Here is a 22527-nt window from a genome sequence, read left to right on the forward strand (position 1 = left end):
TTTTCATTTGTACTCGTCCTAACGCACTTTATAAATATGTGTTAGAGAAATTAAATACCTAAACCGAACTTAGGTTACCTGCTTAGATATTTCTTGAAAAGAAGCATTTTATTAGGGTCGGACTGACGGTGAGTATTCACACAGCACTCCTCCGCTATTTTTTTTTTTTTTTGACCAACCTAAATGGTCAGCGGGTTTTATTTTCAAATATCAATAGATATAGGCGATATAAAATTCAGCTTACAAAACCCATCCATTAATTATCTGCTACGATTCGCACCTGCGATGATAACAGTGTACTACGTCACGCTAGTGCACCATTCCCAACATTGCCACCAAACAAAGAGAGAATGAGCGACAGTTTGGATCATTCGGAGGCTGACAGTCTGTATTTCTCGTGGTTCTGAAAAACTGCCACTTTAGCACGAGAAATGCAGACTTTCAACGTCCAAATAGTCCAGACTATTGTTCATTCTCTCTCTGGTGTTGACTGATGGCAGCTTTGTGAATGTTGTACTTTAGCGTGACGTAATACACCGTTACCTGCGATCGTTGGTCGTAGGTGCAAATCGCGTACTTTGCTAGCGGTAATTAACTGATATGTTTTGGAACCTGAAATTTACAGGTTAGCTTTATATTGCATATTTCTACCGATTTCTGCAAAAAAACAAAACAAAACAAAAAAAAAAAACCGCAAACCATTCTGCAGGTTGGTCTTTAATAGCAAATGTGATTACCGACATACAAGTAGCGCTTCTCATATTAAAAGATCTCATTTCCCACTGCGTTTTAGTTATCTTTATACAGAGTAGCACTTACAAGCACCAGACAGCTTGTGACGATAGAGGCCGATGAAAGGAAGAGGAGAAACATCATGCAGATCTCTCTCTCTCACACACACAACACAGATTGATCAGAAAATGACAAACAGTGAATCTTCATCTGGCAGACACAATCTCATTTGTAAAGAACACGTCCACACACTGAGATGATCGACACATGTCTCGTGAGTATTTCTTTTTAATTTTAATGTTTATTTTTATTACAGGAACAGACAAGAAGACACTGCGCGCCTCCCCGTCTCTACAGTATCTGTTGTTGGCTATCGCCAGCAGGCGTCGCCACAGCGAGGTCAGTGGCTCCACGTTACTTACATCACTACACCGTAATATGGAGTCACTGACATCAACAGGTCGAAACAACCTACTACCTTCTGTTTCTCAGATGGCAATGCGCTCTGGTAGGGTAGGTAATATATTACGCGACCAACACATTGCAAATGAACTTTATAAAAAAAAAAAGTGAAGTGGGTGGGGCGGCTCTCAACTAGAACATGATAACGTGGTGGTGGGGTTGAGGTTCAGGCCAGGGCAAGGAGTAAGAGAGAAAGCCACATACATGACACCTGCAAATAATAATGAAAATGCAAACCGCATTATATGCTTATTGCTGTTCCCAATTCAGTTACTGACTGGAAGGGCAGGTGATTTGTGGATGACAGAGATTTAGTGGAAGGAAGATGGCAAAATCAGGTGCGGCTCTCTTCAATTGTCCCCTCCCCTACAAAAAAAAAAAAAAAAAGATACCGGTCTGCGACTGCAGCGCTTAAAACTTTGTCTATATTACTGCATGCCACTTAGTTACCAGGTTTTCTAATGGATGCAAAAGTCACAAGATTTTTGCAGCAAAAATCCTTAAAACCTATTAGATGTCTACTCATAAACCCAGATCCGTAAAAGCTGTTAGCATACACATAAACCTATAGTTAAAAAAGGAGATGATGCCTGAAACAGAGTATAAACAATAGTAGATTGAGACAATTAGAGCATGACTGTTGTTGAACTTTAAGAAAAGGAAGATGGAAAACGTGATATAATTAGGACAGAAGTTAGGCAAGAGCAAGAACCTTCATCTACTCACTAGTGTTCATTCTCCAAACATCTTAGTCCCTGATCAGGGTTTTGCCTGTGATGTCATAAAAGTTTACTGCTCAACTTCCCTACTGACTGATGCTTGGTTGATCGTAAGATAGCATTGAATGACATTACTGGTAAAAAAATAAAATCTGGGTCTGCTGACATAACAGAGTTACAGTTAGATGTGTGCACATACATAATGCAGCTTTTATTATACTGAGAAGCATATATGACAGATGATGGAAATAACATCAGTCTGGTTGGGGACATACACACCTTCCAGCCTTACTCTAATCTCCCTTTCCTTCTGTTTTCTTTCTGACAGTAAAAATTTAAATGTTAGGAACACACCTTCGTCCATCAAGAAACAAGATTTCAGAAATTCTTAGAAGCCTGAACGACAAACCACTAAAATAATGATAACATCAAATTTCTGCCATGGTTCATGACCGATTTTGTTACTTTTCTAACCTGCAAGAGGAGTGAACAGGAAATTTTAGTGAGGGAGAAGAAATATAACTGGCAGAAAAAAAGTTCTTAATAGTAAAAAAAAAAATCTGTCAAAAAAAAAAACCAAAAGCAACCGACAGCTTTTACTATTAATTTCCCAATTTTATTCAACCTCTGGAAGGGATCAAAATGAGTGTCCAAACATTTTCTGCTATAAGATTTGAATTCAAAACAGAGTAAACTTTTATGGCTGCAGAACATTTTTGTAAAATTTATTTTTGGTTTTCTGATAAATCAACCTGAGATGCTGAGGTAAAAATGTGTTTCAAAATACATTTATAGCATAGGAAAAATTCATGCACACATGCACTCCTAATACTCTTCATAAAACACATCTCTATACTGTTAAGATGCAGGTAATGATAACTAAAGGATACACACTAAACTATGGGTTACTACCTTCCAGCTTAAACCCCTGTTGTAATCCAGTGAGTGAAGATTCAGATTGACCTGGTTGACATTTATTCTCAAAACTTCAGCCAGTTGGATCTAACACTAAGCTGGAATGAAGAAAGGGAAGCTATGGAAATGAGTGGATTGGTTGAATAGGACTAAAGAGACTTGGCACAAAGTAATAAGCACTGTGAATAGAGTCCTCACAGAGAATAAAACCACAAAGATCAGAGGTGAAAAGGGTGCTAGGAAATATTTTAAATCTTAAACATCACCTGCAGTATAAGTTACTGGTTTTGCCTAAGCTGTATTGTACATTCCATTTCCTGCATGCAAGTTTCCTATAATACCTGATTATCTACAAAGCTTTTTTTTAAAACTGATACAGATGCATAAAGTATATCTTTCAATGACCCTGTATATTTTAACATCTTTTTAGCCATCAAAAAAATATATATATAATATTCTGGCTGGTGAGCCATATAAGTTACTCAGGATTCTGGATACCAGGGAAGTTTTGTCTTCATGGCTAATATTAGCTGTGAGAAATATATTCTAAAATGGCGGCAGCAGATGGGAAAGATTATGGAACATTGATGGGAGAAAAGTCATCTAAAAGAAAACCCATTTAAAAACATTAATCCTTTGATGAAATCTACCCCTTTGATATTATTTCTTCATGAGAAGAGTAACTTAACTTTTCACACAAGTCCCACTTTGTTTTATTAGCCTAAAACACAATGATCAGGTTAATCTTCATCTTGTGGGCTCTGATCTACAGTTAATTTATTTTTACAGTGTGATTAGGAGTAGACTGCTCTTTCTGCAATATTTAGGGGTGTTTTAGGCTAAGCCAGTATTTAAAGCTGTATCATGGTAAAGCAGCCAGCCTTGTAAAGAGGTGTCAGATGCTGAGAAAGAACATTATGTCCAAGAAGAGATCTACAGTCTGGATACCTGATCCTCACTATATTAAAATAATCACAATTCAGTCTTGTAATTGGACTTAAAAGCATCTGGAAATGAACTTTGCACATATGGTAGTTTTCAAGCTGTTCTAATGTTCCCTCAAAATACATGACTGCAAGCATAAACCACTTTGGTAGTTTTCCAGTCTCTTATCAAAGTGTTATCTTTGTTCCTATCCTTCTCAGTACTTATTATAACTGCCACATTAACTTCGCTTTAAAAGTAGCAAAATAAATAACAGGAAAAACAAAGCCTCTCATTTAATGATAACCCTAGATCTGACAGGATAAACATGCACCCTCTTCCCTCAAGCACTATCCACTTGGACAGTGTCCACTTGGTCCAGCACTCTCAGAAACTCAACTCTCTCCAAAACATGCCAGAAGTCATTTCAGACATCAAAATATTTTCAAAAATGCACCACAGAAAAATAATAATAATTATAAAAAAAACAACAGTCAGACTCACTTGCTATTAAATGCCAATATATATATTTTTTATTTGCCTACAAACTTCAGACAAATAAAGACCCGTAGCACACAGGTAACCTACACCTCTTGAAACTTTACAAGAGTGTAAGAACTGTTAAGTAGATGTAAAAACTGCATACATGTGCACAGAGATCTGGCTGCAGACCTCAAGACTTCAAAAAGAGCATAAGAACAGTTAATCTGCTATAAACTCAAAAGTACAAGTGCACGAAGTCTGGTTCCAAACATCAAGAATAAAAGCGTTGTGTGGTGCTGAATTATCTTTATTTCATCTATCCTTGAACATGCTAAATTAGCAATCTGTTCTCCATTTGCTCTGTTCAACCAGAAATCAATGATGGAGGTGAAAGCTGAGAATGCACCATAGGGCAAGATTGTTGTGGTCACTGTTACTCAGGAAATGCTGCTAGTTACTTTTTAACAGGAAATGTAACAACTATGTCACAACTGTAGAGATGACAACAGCAATGCATATGCATGCATGTGGGAAGGGAGGAAGAGTAGGGGGCATTTTAAAGAATAAAATGACTTTTATTTCTGTGGGATCATCTATGGCTTAAAAATCAAGCACAAAGTCACAAGACAGCTGCCAGAAATAGAGGGTACTGATAATAGCAGCATGAGGACTGGATGGATGCTGCATGCTTAACATCTTCCTAGAGACTGCATTAGCATCACTAGTCTGGTTAAGTTTCTGGACAACATTTACAAACCCAACATGTCTACGACACTATCTTTTTTAAAACTGATTTTATGTAGCTGGGTGAAACAATGTTCATTATTTAGCATGTTCAAAGGAAGATTAAGAGCAAAAGACAATCCAGTCCTACACTAAGTCTTTGAGGTAGCCATACACAACTAGGTAACTGCATGTATGTGCAGAAAAATATGGACTACAGCATCATGGTTATTTCTATACATTTTAAAATAGAGAAAAGGTAATTCACTTGTTCCCATCCCCTATATTTCCAATTTCAAAGGTGGACTTCAGACAGAATTGCAGTGCACATATAAATCCCCATGCATTTAGTTTACACCGAAACATGCAACCCACAATTTAATTGAAATTTCTTTGTACAGCAATTTTATCATCTCCTTTTACATGCCTCTTAAAAACATGACCATCAGGAGACAGCAAAGCAAATGAAGAATGTTATGTGCCTTCCAACTCCATGAAAAGGTAATGACAATTTTGAAGTCTAGTGTTAATGAAATTTAGAAAACTTATTTACTGTGAAGCTGATTCTGTACTGCAGCTACTTATTGTGATGCTAGCTTCTTGGGTGTTTAAGCTATCCTTGACTGGCTCTCCTATTACAAGCAAATGTTAATCACTTGAAAGGGCTTAATGTTTTGCAACTTCAAAATCCGAGATGAAATAAAGGGAGATAAATAGTAGTAGAAAAAGAATTAATGATCGATTCTGAAGGTTAATTTCAACTTTAGGATAGTGTATATTGAAAGCTTCCCGTTAAGGAAAAAACGGTGAAAGCAAAAGGAGGAGTAAGTACAGGTGACAGGTTCTAAAGTAAAAGAAAGAAGAAGCAGGAGAGAGTGGAGGAGGAGAAACACAAACTGCCCTGGCCGTGAAGCCTCAACAGAGTTTTAATACAGAAGCAGTCTAACAAACAGGTCATTAAAAAAGGGATAAACAATGATGATAACATAAATGAGGAATCTATTAACACCTGAAATGGTGGTTAATTATATGCACAATAGAGATGGCGCTAGGCTAGCGCCTGAGGTAGTTCCATTTCACTTCAAAGGTCAAACTGTGCCAAGGTCCCAGCTATCTGGATATGACATGGTTAATGTTAACGTGCAGATGGTGACCTTAAGGTGTTTGGGTCAGAAAGCAAGAAAACTGAATGGAAAAAATAAACTATGAAAAATCATGAACAATGTTAATGAGAGCCCCCTAAAAGTGAAGCACAGCTGCAAAAAACAGACATGACTCCTGTGTCCAGGGTAACATTAAGAGGTAAAAAAGCTTAAACATATACTTTGATCGCCACTGTAACAGTTTACACTGGGACCGAGATAAAAATACATTTAAGTAAAATTTATGTTTGATACAGCTAATGTTTATCTCATCTTGAATAACATGAAGCTGTAGGGGATTCTTATTAAAAAATAATTTTAGTTATTAGTTACTAATTATATATTTTCTACTAAATGAACACAAATATCGGAAGAGGCATTTTTCTCTGTTAGAAATATGAATTATTTTTTTTTATAAATTTAGACTTGTGTTGCTAAGCAGAACCCTGCTCTCCACTGACTGAATAAAGGTTACATTTTATGACGACCAAAAGTTATATTTTAAATGGCTCCAATGTCAAGACTTTTGTTTTGATTTTATGTTCAAAATTAACCAAATAAAAGCATCCCCTTTTGCCTTTATCGTTCACTATACTATCTAAATATCAAAAATAAACATTATGAGATTTTATTGGCAATATATGTAGTTATATAATGGTCATTTTTCTGGGATGCTTTGAACAGCACCAGTTCTGGTACAGCTAAAACCAAAGTGTCTATTTCTTAGTCTTGCTCTTCTTTCTTTTTTAAAGCAATCCATTTACCCACTAAAAATTTTTTTCCCATTAGGGCACACAGAGATGCATAACTAAATGACACCAAAGTTCATACAATCCAAGAAATATTTAATAATAAAGGGAACTTTTAAAAGAGTAGTTTTTTCCCTTCCTATAGCTTTTTGCTTTCTGATTTCTTTTTCAGATTCCACAGTACAAGTTAAAGATGGACCTGTTAAATTTTGTTCTAAAATTCTGTTCTTTTGCTCAGAAAAATCTGGAGAGTTGAGGAAGGTGTGCTTACTGTTGAGTAAAAACTTCCTGCCACCAATTTAACCCTCTTCCTCCCACTACTACTTGCTTATTCAAACTAGCCCTCAAAAATGGAAATTTATGTTAGGAGAAGGGAAGGATCATAATATCATTACCACAAAAGGAGCAGAAACCAAGCCCCTAAAAAGTACATGACAAAAACATTCCAGATACACATAAAATTTAGCGCCTGTTAAAAATACCCCCATCAATTCAGAGAGAGAAAGAATGAGAGAGGCAGACAGGATGTAAGAAAAGGGGGCAAGGAGAACAATCCAAAACATCCAGAAAAGTGTACCTATGGTTGCAGAGGATAGAGAAGTAGTGTTTATTATCAAGCAGCAAGTGAACGAAGTAACAGAGGGGTAAGCATGTGATCATTGTCTAAGACTGTTCCAACATTTTCTGAATGATATCCCTAAATACAAAACAGGACCTCTGCCCTCCCCTGAGAGTTCTGAAACAGTCCACAAGTTTCGATTGAATAAGGGCATGGCACAAATCACAAAAAATATATAGGGCCCGAGTAGAGAAAGTCTGGAAGTGGCTGGTAGTGATGGTTTGGGAGGCATACATGACAATGTCGGTACCCACAAATTTAGCACAGAGACAGAAAAAGTACATGTAGGTTTTCCATAATAATAATAACAATAGTGTGCAAGTCATCTGACCTGGTGTGCAGCTATCTGAACTTCTCTTCATTTCTACCATTTCATTGCTAGGATTTAATGCTGGGAAATGTTGGATATTTATGTCTATCTTTGTGGAATCTCTTGAGATCTTCAGCCACAACAATTAACTAGAGCGACAAATTATCTCTCTTCTTTAATAAAAAAAAAAAAAAAAAAAATCCCCCCCCCCCAAAAAAAAAACCAAAAACAACAATGGACGTACAGCACCACATGATCTACAGAGTCCAGATCTCTTCAACTCAACTATTTTAAAAATTGAATCTGCACCATTATGAATTCAAGTTCAACATAAATTGGCAGAGGAGTGGTACAGCAGTTTTACAAACTTAGTTGTCAAGGTTGTAATTCACATGAATAAGTATTATAAGTCACTATATGATTACTCTGAAATCCAAGATGGATGCAAGCTATCCAAGGGCTTCTTGACACTGCACACCTGGTCAGACAGTCACCACTTGAGAGCTGCAAGAGCTTGTACAGAGAGACTGACACAGTTCAACAAAATGACAGATACAGTTCATCATAATGCTTTCTCAAAGTTTGCTGCCTGCCCTCCTATTCGGGAGGAAAAAATGACCGTAACAATTACATGCAATCCAAGGTATACATCTTGAAACATGACACCCATCAAATGTGTTAGGAGGTAATAAGTAAAGGTTAACCAACACAACACTAAAGTCATTGCCTCCCCAGTTCCTTGCCTGTTACCAGTGAAAGTGGGAATCAGGAATCAGGATCCAAATATTTATTGAATAAAACTGAAATAATGCAATAATGTTCAAAATTCTAGTAGGAGTGCATTCATGAGATACTGCCTTCTGATTTCTTGAGTTACATACGGAACCTAGTTGACAAAAAAGTCCTCTAGTTTTGGTCTATATCTCAAGTTGTTCTACAGCAGTATATTAAGATTCTACTTTGCCACTCTTTGCTTCTCACTCAGATATCGGTCAATATCAGACAACTGTCAATATTAAAAAAAAAAAAAAAACTACAAAAATCTTGCCAAACTGTTGAGGATGGAGAGTTGTGTGAAGTTAGCAGCCATTTTACTTCTGCTTATTTGCAATCTAAGATAAAGAGATTTGTAATTGCCCTTTCCCCACAAGACACACATCCCTGCCCAAATATAACTCAAATACATGTGAAAGCAAACATGTACACAAACCGTTAAAACCTTTACAACATATAACAAAAACAGACTGTGAAAACGGATGTTCAGTAGAATGGAAACATCACTTTGCTGCATTTTTCAAATGAATTCTGCTGAAGAAAATCCATGCCTACAAACATAAGACCATTTTTCAGCAAAGGACTGAATCGGAGGCAAGAAAGGACACCATAACAGGATCCATATATTTCACATCAGTCAAAAAACAAAATTAAAAAAAAGGGTGTGGGTGGTTGGTGGTGGTGGTGGAGGATGCAGGGCATACCTGCAGTCAGATCCACAAATATTCTCACATTTTCTAAAAATTACACAGAAAGCACAACACTTCTTCTCTACTGAAAAATTATCCGCAAGCAAATCAAAATGTTTGCCCCGTCACTGTTTAGATAGGTGGGTTGACTGCGTTGTCTAAACTAAAACTTAGCCTTTCTGTTTTAGCTTTGTCCATACTTAGCTAACTCTTGTGAAGTGGTATGATCAGTAAACTCTCTCCTTAACACTTTCTTTGATCACCTTAATATCAAAAGCTTTCAGAAACATTATGACTCTAATATGCATGGTAGTCTTATCAGATCTCATATTAACTAAAGCCATTTTCAAGTCTCGTCTTTCTTATTACAGTTAATTTTGTCATACCTTCTGAACTATTAACAATTCCAGCCAAGCATTTTACAAATTTTCCCGACCTTAATACTTTTTTTATAATCCACAGCTAATCATATCTTCCTTCTTCTTGTTCCTATTCGCCCCCAGTAGAGCATAGGGCTGCAACCCTATCTTTACTGCTAAAATACTAACCTAACTTTGCCAGCATTTTACTGTTTGTTAAGACCAGATCATATTCCCCCACCTCGTGTTTTGTGAAGACTGCCCAATGCACAGTCACAACCCTATGGCAGCACATAATTTGCAGCTGTACAAGAATAGCAATCTAGGACAACAGGAAGTGGACACAAGTCTAGACAACTAAAGTAACTTTTAAGACATGTAAAAGAACTCTATAAAAAAGACAAAATGTAAGAAGACAGAAATTCATGCAGAACACTGCAAAAGGCTAAAAAGCCATCATCATTAGTGTCTTCACTGATGACAACTAGCATAGCAATATAAAACAAAACCCCAACGGCAGCCATGCTTCAAGATGTGCAACACATCCATTCTTTCAACATAAAGAATGCAGGACCCCCCACCCAACTTGACCCCACCTACTCAACCCCTCTACTCTTTTGAAAATGAGACGAAAAAAAGCACAGTGGAAAAAAATGAGCCCTTTACAAAGTTCTTATGTTTTGTGTGGTTACATCAAAAGAGGTAAATGTCTTACCTCAAATCCCCCCCCCCCAAAAAAAAAAAAATGAAAAACCACCAGCAAGAGGAAGAAAAGAAACAGCTGTAACAGGTGAAAAGGCCAAAACAGACTCAGCATTGAGGTTTTGTAGGTACAGGTGTGTGTGTGGGCCACAGGAGGACAAGACACAACAGAAAAGAGACAAGCAGAAGAAGGAGCGAAATGGGCAGACCTCAATCCCTGCGACTGACACGACTCCCTGAGATGGGCTGACAGTCCACCCACTGAGGTAGATACACAGTGCTCAAGAACAGAAGGGCAGCTGCGCTACATCTACATGCACTGGACATGGTGCATCCACAGTCCACCACACATTTCTGGCCAGTAAACTAGCAGAAGTGCCACAAATCCAGACAAATCCAGCAAAAGGAAAAGGTCAAGAACCCATCGAACCCAATAGGAAACAAGAAAGGTGTGATTGGATTCTCGCTTCAGCTAAATTGACCAGTGATGTGTGAGTGATTGCAATGCATAATTACATGTCTATGTGACTAAACACCAAATGCAAAACTATACAAGTTTCTTTCACACAAATGCTTAAGTGCATCCACACACGCATATATCCATGACAGCAAGGAGAGATACAAAGACTCCTTTACATTATTGACAAGACAACATACAACTTAATGAGCATCCTCTTTGCAAAGCTTAGAAGTCCTCAATGCCCACATGATGCATGAGGAGTTTTTTCAATACAGTACAAAGGCAGAATGTGCAAGTCTGTCTTTCCGTATTCTCTGCAGCCACAAGGAGACAGAATGCTTGTTTATTACTTTCTATGCTGATTTCAGTGTTTTACAAAGAGGATTATCCTTTTGTAACAAGCAGTACAATATACACACAAGGATGTGCCATGGAGATACAAGTCAGAAGCATGGGTTCAGTTGTCAAAGCAAACTGTCCATTAACACACATAATACATGTTCATATATAATCACTGACCAACATGATGAGGTAAAGGACTCAAGAGTCATCGACATAAATCTTGCACCGGATAAACACCTTCACAGTTCACTTACACTGTGGACTGACCCTAAAAGCATCAGTGACGTCCAGGTGAGGAGAAAGTCAAACAGCAATAGTCTCTAATAATATTTAAGCTCACAAACAAAAAAATCCAATCAATTCACACTAAAATCCACAGTCCGCTTTCATGAGAGATTCCTGTTTTATGCAATAAATATAACAATTACTGAATGAAGATCCTTGTGTCCGTCATACCCTTAAGCCAAACGAAGGCAAAGGCCCAATGCTGTGGTGAGGACACCAATTTAATGATCTTCAATATGAGGGTTAGCCACTATGCAGACTAATAAACAATGGGGAGTGAGGAGGGAAAAAGGGTAGGGATGGAAGAGGGTGCATCATTCACAGAATGTTCAAGCTTCTAAACAGTAATATGACATGTTGATTGTGGTACATGATTACAATGAGTACCTAGAATCATGAATTTCTAAACTAAAACCTCCATTCATTATAGGCTTACAAAGATCGTGGCATGGGGAAGTAGTTGCAGTGACTGTGCAGCTTCACACTAAGTAAAACAAAAGCTTGAATGATGAGCACTCAAGCAAAAGTTAACTCCAGCAAGTCATATTTCCCTGAAAGTTGGCAGCTGACAACTCAAAAGTTTTTTTTACAAACAGTCTCTAGCAAAAAAGGCTATAGCACATTTTAGAAGATGATACATAATATTAACAGTAAAAATTGACACACTTGCTTTCCTGAGTGACTATTCTCTTAAACAAATCAGGAGATGTTTTATTTCAGAAAATGCTGCATTTTAGTTTTAACATTAATTCCTGTGCGACCAAGTAAAAGAATAAAACAATTTTATATAAAAAAGCCCCCTCCCCTTGATTTCAAACTTTCTGTCCCAAAGGAAAAAACAACTATTAATTAAGAAATAATCTGAACGTACAACAATGCTTTAAGACCCACTGTTGCTAAAAATAAAACAGACCAAAGAAACACAATGCAGCTGCCCTTTATAGATGTTCGGACAGATCAACAGACATAAATGTACATTAATTTTACACACAACTATGTATACATTACAGTTTTTCTATCAGTACAAGTTTTTTTAAATAGAGATGTCATTAGTGAACAATCAAAACAGGGGACACAAGTCATGAACAGAGATACTGCTCTCTACATGTGCTATTAGGTATTAAGAAACAGAAGTTTCCACTTTACTAATATATTAAATAGGTTTACAACTCCCTAGCATTCACACATCTTACTTTTGGTCTTTTGACTGCCAGTTCTATTCTCGTCTCACAATCATCCAAGCAGAACCTTAAAGCAGGAGTTGCTGAAAGGGGAAGGATGTAGTGTATCAAGGGAAAGGGAACTAGTGTTTAGCAAGTGCTGTTTCACAAGAGCTATGCTGCCAGCTCAGAAACCAAGATTTGTCCTTTAGTTTGCTATGGACACCTGGATTAAAGGTGAGTCTGCATAATGTGCATTGTACTCCAGCTGCCATTGTAAATCAACTTGTGTTCTTAAGATAGGTTCACCTAAAGAGGAAGGAAAAATGTAAAGTACCATGAAATAAAACCCTACTCAGCCTGTATCTTCATGAACAATCACTTGCCATCTTGTCCATTCTTGACTTTTAAGACTGTTCTAAACTGTTAAAAGGGCAAAAACTGCTGGATCCACAAACTTAGCCTACTTGGCAAGAAGTGGCCCTGTTTTTTTAGTTGGGTTTGGGGATAGTCTAGTCCCCTGAAAAAAATCTGTATGAAACACAAAAAACCTCTTTGAGGATAATGGGATTGGGGGAGGAGAAAGAGGGCGAGGAGGAGAAAGAAATTATTTCTTCCAACTCTTTCTGAATGAGCTGCCATAATACACATTTATATTGTTGTGGAAGTTTGGAGTTAAATCTGCAAGACGAAAATAGCTGCAATGACCTGTCCTTGTTCATCTGCCCCAACAAATGAGTCCATTTTCAATGCAGCTCTCTTCATCACCTTAGAGAGTAAGAAAGTGAAGAACGAGAGAGTTTGTTTCAGCACTACCACCATCCTGCAGACTGGCAAAACATCTTAATGTCTGTGGTTCCTTGCCAGTTCTGAACATTCTTTACCACTTCTCACAATGATCTGTTAAGATCCCCAAAAATCATAATCACACTCATTTTAAACCACATGAGAAGACTGCCATCCTCCTCCCCACGAATAGGATAACACACACTTTTCACAACAATCAAGATGGATTACTCCCGGCCATCCTTGTTGAGTACTGATGCAGGAAAATGCTGCACACCTTACATAATCCATTTTCCGTATTTTATTCTGAATCAAAGATTTGGTTTTAGATCTGTGGCCACAGCAGTTGCCAAAATAAAAACAAAAAAAATACAAACAAACAAAAAAAAAAAAAAAAAAAAAACAAACAAAAAAACTCAGTACATTAAAACAAAATGGTTGGGGTGAGAAGAGGAGAAATCCTTGGTATGCTGTGGTGGTTCCACACCCGAGTGAGTGAGGTTGTTGGTTAGAGGTATATGCTGCAGGGGAACTGTGTTCTCCAAAAGCACTCGTCTGATTGAGCGTCCATGATTTGACAGTGGAGGTAGTTTAGCTGGAGACAGTCCCTTGGATACAACTTTGTCCTTCCAGAAATTACTTGCAGGATTCCTTTTGTCACCCATTTGCCGAAGAAATGAGGTAGTCCTGACATACATGCACAACACTAAGTACCAAAATTGTAAATACAATATTAAATATAACAGACCACAAGAAACCAGCATCAGGGTCCTATCAAAATGCCCAAGAGTGTTCTACTTTAATTCAGAAGTATGTCTACTTCAGAAATCCCTGAAACACGTGCACTGCAGTATAATATATGTGTGTGTGTGTGCGCGCACATGCATAAATCTGCATCCATGCCACTCACACAGGGTGGGGGGTGAGAGGAACAAGACCAATAAGCATTGAGTAGGTGGAAGAGTTTCTGCATATTTTTGAGGGAACTAACTTTTTCTGGAAAGAGTGAGGGTAGTTCATATACTCCATCATGACAAATCTGTCCCTAACTTCCTGATCTCATGAATCTCACAAATCCCAGGAAGGTCATGTTTACATTTGTGCCAGTTGCTTTTGTGTTTCTGGTGTTCAGAATCTTACATCATGACAGTAAAATGGGGATTTGAAACTAGTACAAAACGAGTAAAGGAAAGAGGGGGAGAGGGTAGCTCAGTGTAAAGGAATAATTATCAACACATTCCACACAGTTCAGCCTTTGCTGCTGCTTGTCGACATAACAATACAAATTATTATCAGTCAACTAATACAACTAATAGTATTAATTACGTAAATGCAGTAGAAGCACATTAGATGATTATTTTTAAAAAAACTAGAAACAAATAAACTATTCACCCCTGATGGAAATTTTTCACTGAGGTAACGTTAAGAAAAGTCCAGAGGACTTCATGAGGAGAGCATGGTATAAGGGGTTTATATTGGGGAAAGGATTGATTCTGTGTGTATAGTATCAGTACCCGCATTAAAGACAAACAATATCTAGAAAGGTGTGCAGAATTCTACCATTCAGCTTACTGTTAATCATATACTTTGTCCTTGCAGCTTGCAGACATTTTTGCCCCAGAAAAAATGCACAAGTTCCATGATTTTTAAAAAAAGATAGGTTGCTGATTTAAAAACAATAAAATGAAGTCTATGCTTCCTTATCAACCATTAAAAAAAAAACTACCAATGCACTTCGCTGTTTAATTGTGATCTGGGGGTCTGTGATATGGGGATAGTGTTTGTCCTTCCTCTGTATGGAAATAACCCTATGGTTTGCAAATCTGGACTGAGGTGAGAGAGATTCAGGTCCACTACTTTCAAGTACTCATAGGGTGGAACTGCATACTGTTTTCTTGACTGGTAAGCCCAACCTAAAAGTTTGACTGCTGATGTCACCTGACTAGCCTCCTAGCCCTATATATCTCCACAGTGCTATGTATCACCAATAGCTATCAGGGATTCTATAGTTTTTTTTCCTCCCATTACTCAGCATGCAGATTTTCTCACAATCTTGCTAAACAGGCTCAACAATTTTCTCTATCTTTGCTGATGTTTAAAATAGCAGTCATACATAGGAACAGCTGACTGCAATAAATGTGCTTACAATTAAATTTCAGAATGCTCTACTGTGTACATTGTTTCCCCTGTATTCAAATCTACGTTCCCTCATTCCACACGTCTTCGGTAGTTTTAAACAGCGAAGTGCCACTCTCAACTGTTCTCCCTGTCCACAATGCATCACACTGGCTGCAGCCTGTGTTCAATCACAGGGAAACCTGCTGCCAGGCACACACAGGCAGCCAGGCTCTCAGTTGTGTGGCAAAAGCCAAACAGCAACACTCCTGGAGGTAGTAAGTTGGAGCAGTGAGCCCATCCCATGGCTTGTAAAAATCCTCCAAGTGAAGACCACTGTTCTCCAGCAAGCTGTTACCCCGTGGTAACTGCCAATCCCTGATCCAGAAAGAAGGGGACAGCCTGAGGCAAGGGTGGTGATGAGTAAGAGCAGGCAGCAGGGGCCTTAGACAGGCCTGCCCTGGACCACTTCCCTTAAAGCCTGAACGGTGGCATCTAGCACACAGGGTGCACCCCTGAGCCCATTTGTGCCTTCTGCTGATGCCTCTCAGCCATAGAGGGTGATGGATGGACCCCCTTGGGTTGCTGCATTCCCTCCACAGCAAAAGGAGGGGAAACTGCTGCACACGAAGCTGCTGCCCACGTTGCTTCTGCTGCCTGCTGCGACATGGTCGCCTGAGGTAACGATGGCGGAGGTGCAAAAATCACACCTCCTTCCCTGTGTAATCCTCCAATCCCTTCTTCATTCCAACCCCCACTAATCTTACACTCCTGTTGGTTTGTTAGAGGTGACACAGGCAGTGATGAAGGGGGTGAAGGTTGGGGTGGGGGCAGACTGGAGGAGAGGTAGTGATGGCCCTGACTGTGGTGCTGTGAGGTAGCTGGCCGCCGGGGATGTAATGGTGGCAGTGACAAACCTGGTTTCCTGAGATGCATGTCGGGGTGGTTGGGGCTGCGGTTGTGGACTGCTGGTCATATTGCTCTTGTTGGCAATAGCCCTGTTTCTGCCAGCAGTCCTCCTCACCACCAACACTGCCACCACCCCACAATGCATTATGCCCAGGTGCTGCCACCTCTAGGCAGACTGGCAGCGGCCTGGCTGGGACCTTGTCCTGCAATCGAACTGCACCTCCATCTACAGGAGGGGCGAGCTCCTCCCTGTCAGTGAGAATTCTACTGTGCCCTGTCTGAGCACCAGCCTCCGACTGCTGTGTTGTTCCTCCTATCTTGTGGTCAAGGTCATCAGTGTCAGACATCTGGGATGCAGCATGCAGGTCACCTTCGACTGTAGAAAGGAGCTGGTCACAGCCCATGGCAAGAATGTCTGTATCTGCATCAGAGTTGTCAATATCATTGAGAGAGTCCTCTTCAGGGTCGAGGTTAGTATTGCTGGATGACAGAGTGACGTCTCTGCTGTCCATGGTATAGTTCCCATTGGCTGAAGCAATCATGGCTGCAATTAAGCTGTGCTGTTCCTGTAAGGAAAGGAAATGGGATGAAAAAAAATATGAGAAGCATAGGATACCAATGTCACTCAAGTCTATAAGCTGTAAGTACAAATAAGATGCTAAATAACGTTAAAACAGCAGCCATTTATAAAAGCACCCTTCGAGGAGTCCCTGTTTTCTGTTATATCTCACACACACAAGCAAACAGCACTGACAGTATATCTTTATAGTCACTGCTAATCCTCTGCAAGCAATATCATTTAACCCTCTTGCATTCAAATATTAGGAAACAAGTTTTTGTTTCACCCATTCAAAGCAGAAGAGCAGCAGTCTCTTCTTATTTCAACTTTTCCACAGCCACTTTATTTTATACCAACACAAACTCTGTCCACATACTCTAAGTCTTCCTTTATCATGTATAAATAGACTGTCATGTCTATCATACAAGCTTTAATACAAATAAATCTACCTCTGATGTGCCACTCAAATCAAGATGACCATGAGGCAGGTGACCATTGGGCAACTGGCCATTAGTTTTGACAAAACCATTGATGCGTACACCACTTGGGGTGACAATCATGTCCCCACCACCCTGGTAAATGACAAAACAATATTTCAGACTGTCCTGTGATTCATACTTTTCCCCATCTTAAGACCTTTTAATAATCCCCCTTCCTTTTTTCTCTCATCAAAAAAAAAAAAAAAAAGCAGCAGCAAAATACTGATATACTGTGCATACTGATACCAATGTCATTTATGATGTCATACCATCTGTCTTTCAAAAATGTTTAATTATATATAATTTACATTCCCCCCCCCACCCACCCATCAACTGTAAAAGTGGAAATTTTATTATAAAACATATGCTTTTTTGCTCTCTTTTAAACCACACTTTTGAAAGTGTTGTGGAATAGCTGTGATGAAATTGCAAACATTGTTTGTGACGCTTTGATCATATAATCTTTGTTTTGTTATATAACCTTCACCTACACACTTCAGCCAAGCACAAGACACTCAGCTACCTTGGCATCTGATTGCTCATTCTCTGCAAGTTTGGTTAGCATGGGCATAGTCTCCAAGGCGGTCATTTCCAGGCCCAGAAACTGACTGCTTGCCAAAGGTCCATTGGCATGACCATTGCCATAACCACCAGGAACATGTCCATTACCGTGGTAAACTGGGGCACCTTCACCACAAGCTCTGCTGCCATCCACCATGCTAGAGATGCTCAGGCACCTAATAAAAGAACACAGCCTTTTTTATTCTGCTACATTATTAGCAGAAAAAAAACTAATGTCTCTTTAACAGGAATAAAATGCCCATTAAAAGACATACAGTGCACTTCACTTACAAGAACAGTTTTAGTACAACCTGCTAATACATATGTGTTTGTTCTGTTAAGACAAAACTTGCTTAATGTTTACATTAGTTTTAGCGTTCTCTTTTGTTATCTTAACACCACTCACAAGGCCTGGTGCTGGCACAATATAAAGAATAAGATGGAGGCATTTTTGAACAAGCTATGATCACATGCAGTTTCATTCTGAAGGGATGCTTACAAGTGGAGCGCACTGTAAACTAATTAGCTTAAGTCAAACCAAAGGAAGGACACTATTTTTAATCCTCTCATCGATGATGATAAAAAAATCATCATCAATACTCAACCAATTTACAGCAGAGAAACAAAATCAACAACATGTATATGGTCGAACTTAAAAGAACTCCAAAAAGACTGTCATGGAAGAAGAGCTAAATAAGTCATGATAATAAGTCTTCAGAAATGTAGAAATAAGTTTGATGAAAAGATCATTTCTTACCTGTGGCGGCACACGATGACTACAATACAAATAATGATGCATGCCACACCAATGGATACCCCAACAATGATCCCAATTTGTCGGTCAGTTAGCTGCAGCAGCTTTTGCTCTGCTATGGCAACACAACAACACAGACATTACTGTATACAATCTAAGAAAACAGCATCATAAAGAGATAATTACATCACCAAACTCACATCTTCATGCTGCTAATTTCATGTAAGATATTAAAAAAATACATCAGTGCATAGCTACATAAGATATATATCTACTATATGCAAATCTTCCCCCTCCCCCCAACAACCAAAATATCTTCATTATCAACCCTCCCCCCCATAAAAAAAAAGTTCATAGCCCTGCAAGACAATTTTATTTGACAATTAGCTTAACAGCATAATACTGGAGAAATTTTAAGACAACTACATAAAGAACTGCATGCTAGAAGACCCACGGATGACATACTGGTTATGCGATAATTCAATGTGAATAAGATTTTTGCAATTTGTAATAATAATAATGATTTGTATAGCGCTTGTAAGGAGCACGCCACCCTATGCTCCTCAAGGTCGTAAAAAGGGATAAACTGTAAGGAGCATGCTCTTTGCACTTATGACAAGAACAAGACATGGACAACTTACAAAGGATGGGAGGATAAATAACAAGACTGATGACTAATAAATGATGACTAAAGAAAGATAAATATAGAAAATGCAAACAGGAACCAGGAAACAAGAACTCAGGGGGTTTGAAGATGAACTAGCACTGTGTGGACTGTTGTTAAGAATAATGCTTATGGAAAAGGTGTTTTTTAGAGTACATTTAAAGGATTCAATGGTGGGTAGGTGGCGGATAAAGAAGTGGAGAGAGTTCCACTGTTTTGCTGCACAGTAATTAAAATTCCTGTGACCATATGTTGTTGTTCTGGAGATAGAAATAGTCATCAAAGAGCGTAGTTGTCTGGCTGGAATGTAGGGAAAAAGTTCAGAGAAATAGTCAGGGCAGGAGCCTGCAAAGAAATTAAAACACAGCACTCACAGTTAATACTGAATACGAGAACAGATAGGTTAAACAGGGCAGAAAACGAGGAGAGGAGTGATAGGGTCCTGTTTTCTAGCTCTAAGCATCAGACATGCAACAGAATTCTGTACTTTCTGGAGTTTATGAATAAGGTATGAGGGTCAGGCTGCAATCAAGGACTTGCAATTGTCCAGCCTAGAAAGATCAAATGCACAGAAATGTTGGCAGAGGGCATAGAGACAATGCTGCTGATGGCGCTGATCTTACATAGCTCACAATAGGCAGACTGACAGACAACTGTAACTTGTCTATTAAGCAGTAACAATGAATCCCAAATTCCTAACAGATGACATAAAAGTGATGATGGCTTCACCCACCTTGACATGCTTGGTGGACTGATGAGCAATGACTGATTTCTTCTTCTTGACCACAGGAGGGTTTCCGTTTGAGCTTATTTTTTTACCATCTAATCACTAATACAGGCTTCTATAATGCTACTAGCAGAGGAGCAGTAGTTTTATGTTGGTGACATGATTGATGAAAAATGTGGTGAGGCTGAATGCATGATGAAAGCAGCTTCATGTACAAAATGAACAGAATGGGGCCAAGTACTGAGCTTTGGAAACCCCACAAGAAAGCGGAGCAGAGTGAGATGTTTGATCAACAATGAAATCTTGGGGCCTATTAGTTAGATAAGAGTTGAACCATGCTAATATAGGTCCAGAAATTCTGTAGGTGTGGAGTCCTTGAAAGAGCAGAGAGTGGTTGATAGTGTTGAATGCAGCAGACAGGTCCAGTACAGTGAAGGCAGAAACATTACCACTGTCAAGGGCAGATAATACATGTGGTTACTTTGATGAGAATTGTTTTCGTACCGTGAGAAGCTCTATAAGCTAAACTTGGGGGACAAGGTGGTGGTCTCCTAAGTAGACCCAGAGCTGTGTCAAAACTACTTTCACTATGATCTTAGAGAGAAAATACAAGCTGGAAACTGGTTGGTAGTTGCTCAGTACATTGATGTCAACTGTGGATTTCTTAAAAAGTGGCCTCACCAGGGCAGTTTTAGCCCCCTTAACACAACATAAAAATATAACATTACAATGAATGGCTTATAACTCAAGACTATGAAGATGACATTAGGTGAAGTCTGTTTTTTATCATTGTTGATCTGAGGTAAACATTAGACCAAGAAACCTACACATTTTTGGATAGGAGAAAACATGAACTTTGCAGTAAAAGTAATGAAAATCACTTTCCCCGTGCTTCCCAACAAAGCCACGACCATGGCCTATCATGCTAAGAGGGGTTAAACAAAAATGGGAAAACACCTGTTGATAAACTGACATTTACAATATTTGTGATAGCAGGAAGTAAAACATCTAAGCATGAATGCCAGTAGAAACTGGGTATAACTAGTAAATTGTTGGCTTGGCTCTGAGATGGACTGCCTTTATATCAGCCTCAGAGACTGGTCAGAACTCAGTAACAGAGCATTCCAGGAGAACATCACACAAGATGCTGTCAGGTGCTGTGCTGACATCAAGTCTAGGGATAATTGAATGTCTGAGATCTTACTAGTGAAAAAGTCACTGAAAACTTGCAGCAGCTAAAAAGCAGGGTAGGCAGTGGGCAGTGGTGTTGCCATGATAAATCCAGTCATTTGAATGCAGATGTCAAACAGCTTCTTGGAAGAGGTGCTGCTAGGAATCTGGACTAAAGAAAGGTTGTTTTGGCTATGTATACACAATATGCAACTAGTAAAATGGTTTGATAGTCTTAAGCCTACTTGTGTGTAGCAGGCTTAGGTAGGAAGCTTACCTGTTTCTCCTGGCTTGCAGGAGTCTGGTGCACAATCTGGATACACAATAATGACTTTTGTTGGGTTACCAAGACCTGCTTTAGTACATGCAGACATCTTAAAGAAGTACCGATCAAAGTCTAGGTCATCAACTTGAGCCACAGTCTGCTTGCCTGAAAAAAACAAAAAAACAAACCACCACAGTCAGGTTTATTTCACTCCCACTCCTTCCATATATCACAATACTCCAACAGACATACATAAAAACCAAATGATTTGAAGGTTGCACATTATATTGCAAAATAGGACTTGTACCTGTCTTAGTTAAGTTTTTCCACATAGTGTCAGGAACATCTTTGTCGACATTGTAAAAAATGACATATGATGTGATGATGCCATTTGGTCTGGATGGGGGACTCCACTGCAGCCGTATTGACCCTGGCTTCACAACACCATAGGTCAGATTAACTGGTGGCCCAGGCTCTAGCAAACAAAAGCATTTGACATAAGGTAAAAAGAGCTATTTCACATGAAATTTATGTTAAGTTTTTAACCCCACGTCAGTGACCAGGCAAAATTTGAAATAAACAACTTTCTGGATTCTTTATTCTACATGTAATTCTCACCCAATAATTTGTAAATAATTTTTTCAAAACTGCAAGACATTTTATGATAGGAACATTAAACCTAATCCTGAAGAAAAAAATTGTTTTATTTGTAAAATCTTACATTTTGTAAAATGCCATATAAGAAAAAAATGTATGAAAAACAAATTAGAACATAAGTGATATAAAAATAATACATAAATATCTTTTATGAATTATATAGATTACATCAGCGGTTCTCAACCTTTTACTTGTGATGCCCCCCTGACGAACAAAGGTCAGCGCGCCCCCCTTAGCCAGCAATGTAAGCTAATTTCACTAATGCCGGTATAAGAAACTTTTAAAAAATGACCACATTCGCGCCCCTTTTGTAAGCACGTCGCGGCCCCCCA

The 22527-nt window shown here is 38.7% G+C and overlaps 1 protein-coding gene across 2 annotated transcripts in view; it reads right to left on the minus strand.

Moving 5' to 3' along the window:
- Nucleotides 1-989: 989 nt before the first annotated feature.
- Nucleotides 990-22527, minus strand: part of LOC112556734 (protogenin-like) — a 64993-nt gene continuing 43455 nt past the window's right edge. Inside the window, exons 16-21 of one of the 2 annotated variants that reach the window (XM_025226015.1) lie at nucleotides 21846-22013; nucleotides 21551-21703; nucleotides 18716-18824; nucleotides 17921-18134; nucleotides 17368-17490; nucleotides 990-16925 (exon numbers count right to left, since the gene is read on the minus strand). In XM_025226015.1, the coding sequence (XP_025081800.1) occupies nucleotides 16233-16925; nucleotides 17368-17490; nucleotides 17921-18134; nucleotides 18716-18824; nucleotides 21551-21703; nucleotides 21846-22013 (1460 nt within the window). In that variant the 3' untranslated portion in view covers nucleotides 990-16232. Of the gene's footprint in view, nucleotides 16926-17367; nucleotides 17491-17920; nucleotides 18135-18715; nucleotides 18828-21550; nucleotides 21704-21845; nucleotides 22014-22527 lie in introns of both variants that reach the window. The other variant, XM_025226014.1, reaches the window with a different exon arrangement.

This window comes from Pomacea canaliculata, linkage group LG2 (assembly GCF_003073045.1).
Source record: "Pomacea canaliculata isolate SZHN2017 linkage group LG2, ASM307304v1, whole genome shotgun sequence".
Classification (NCBI taxonomy): domain Eukaryota; kingdom Metazoa; phylum Mollusca; class Gastropoda; order Architaenioglossa; family Ampullariidae; genus Pomacea; species Pomacea canaliculata.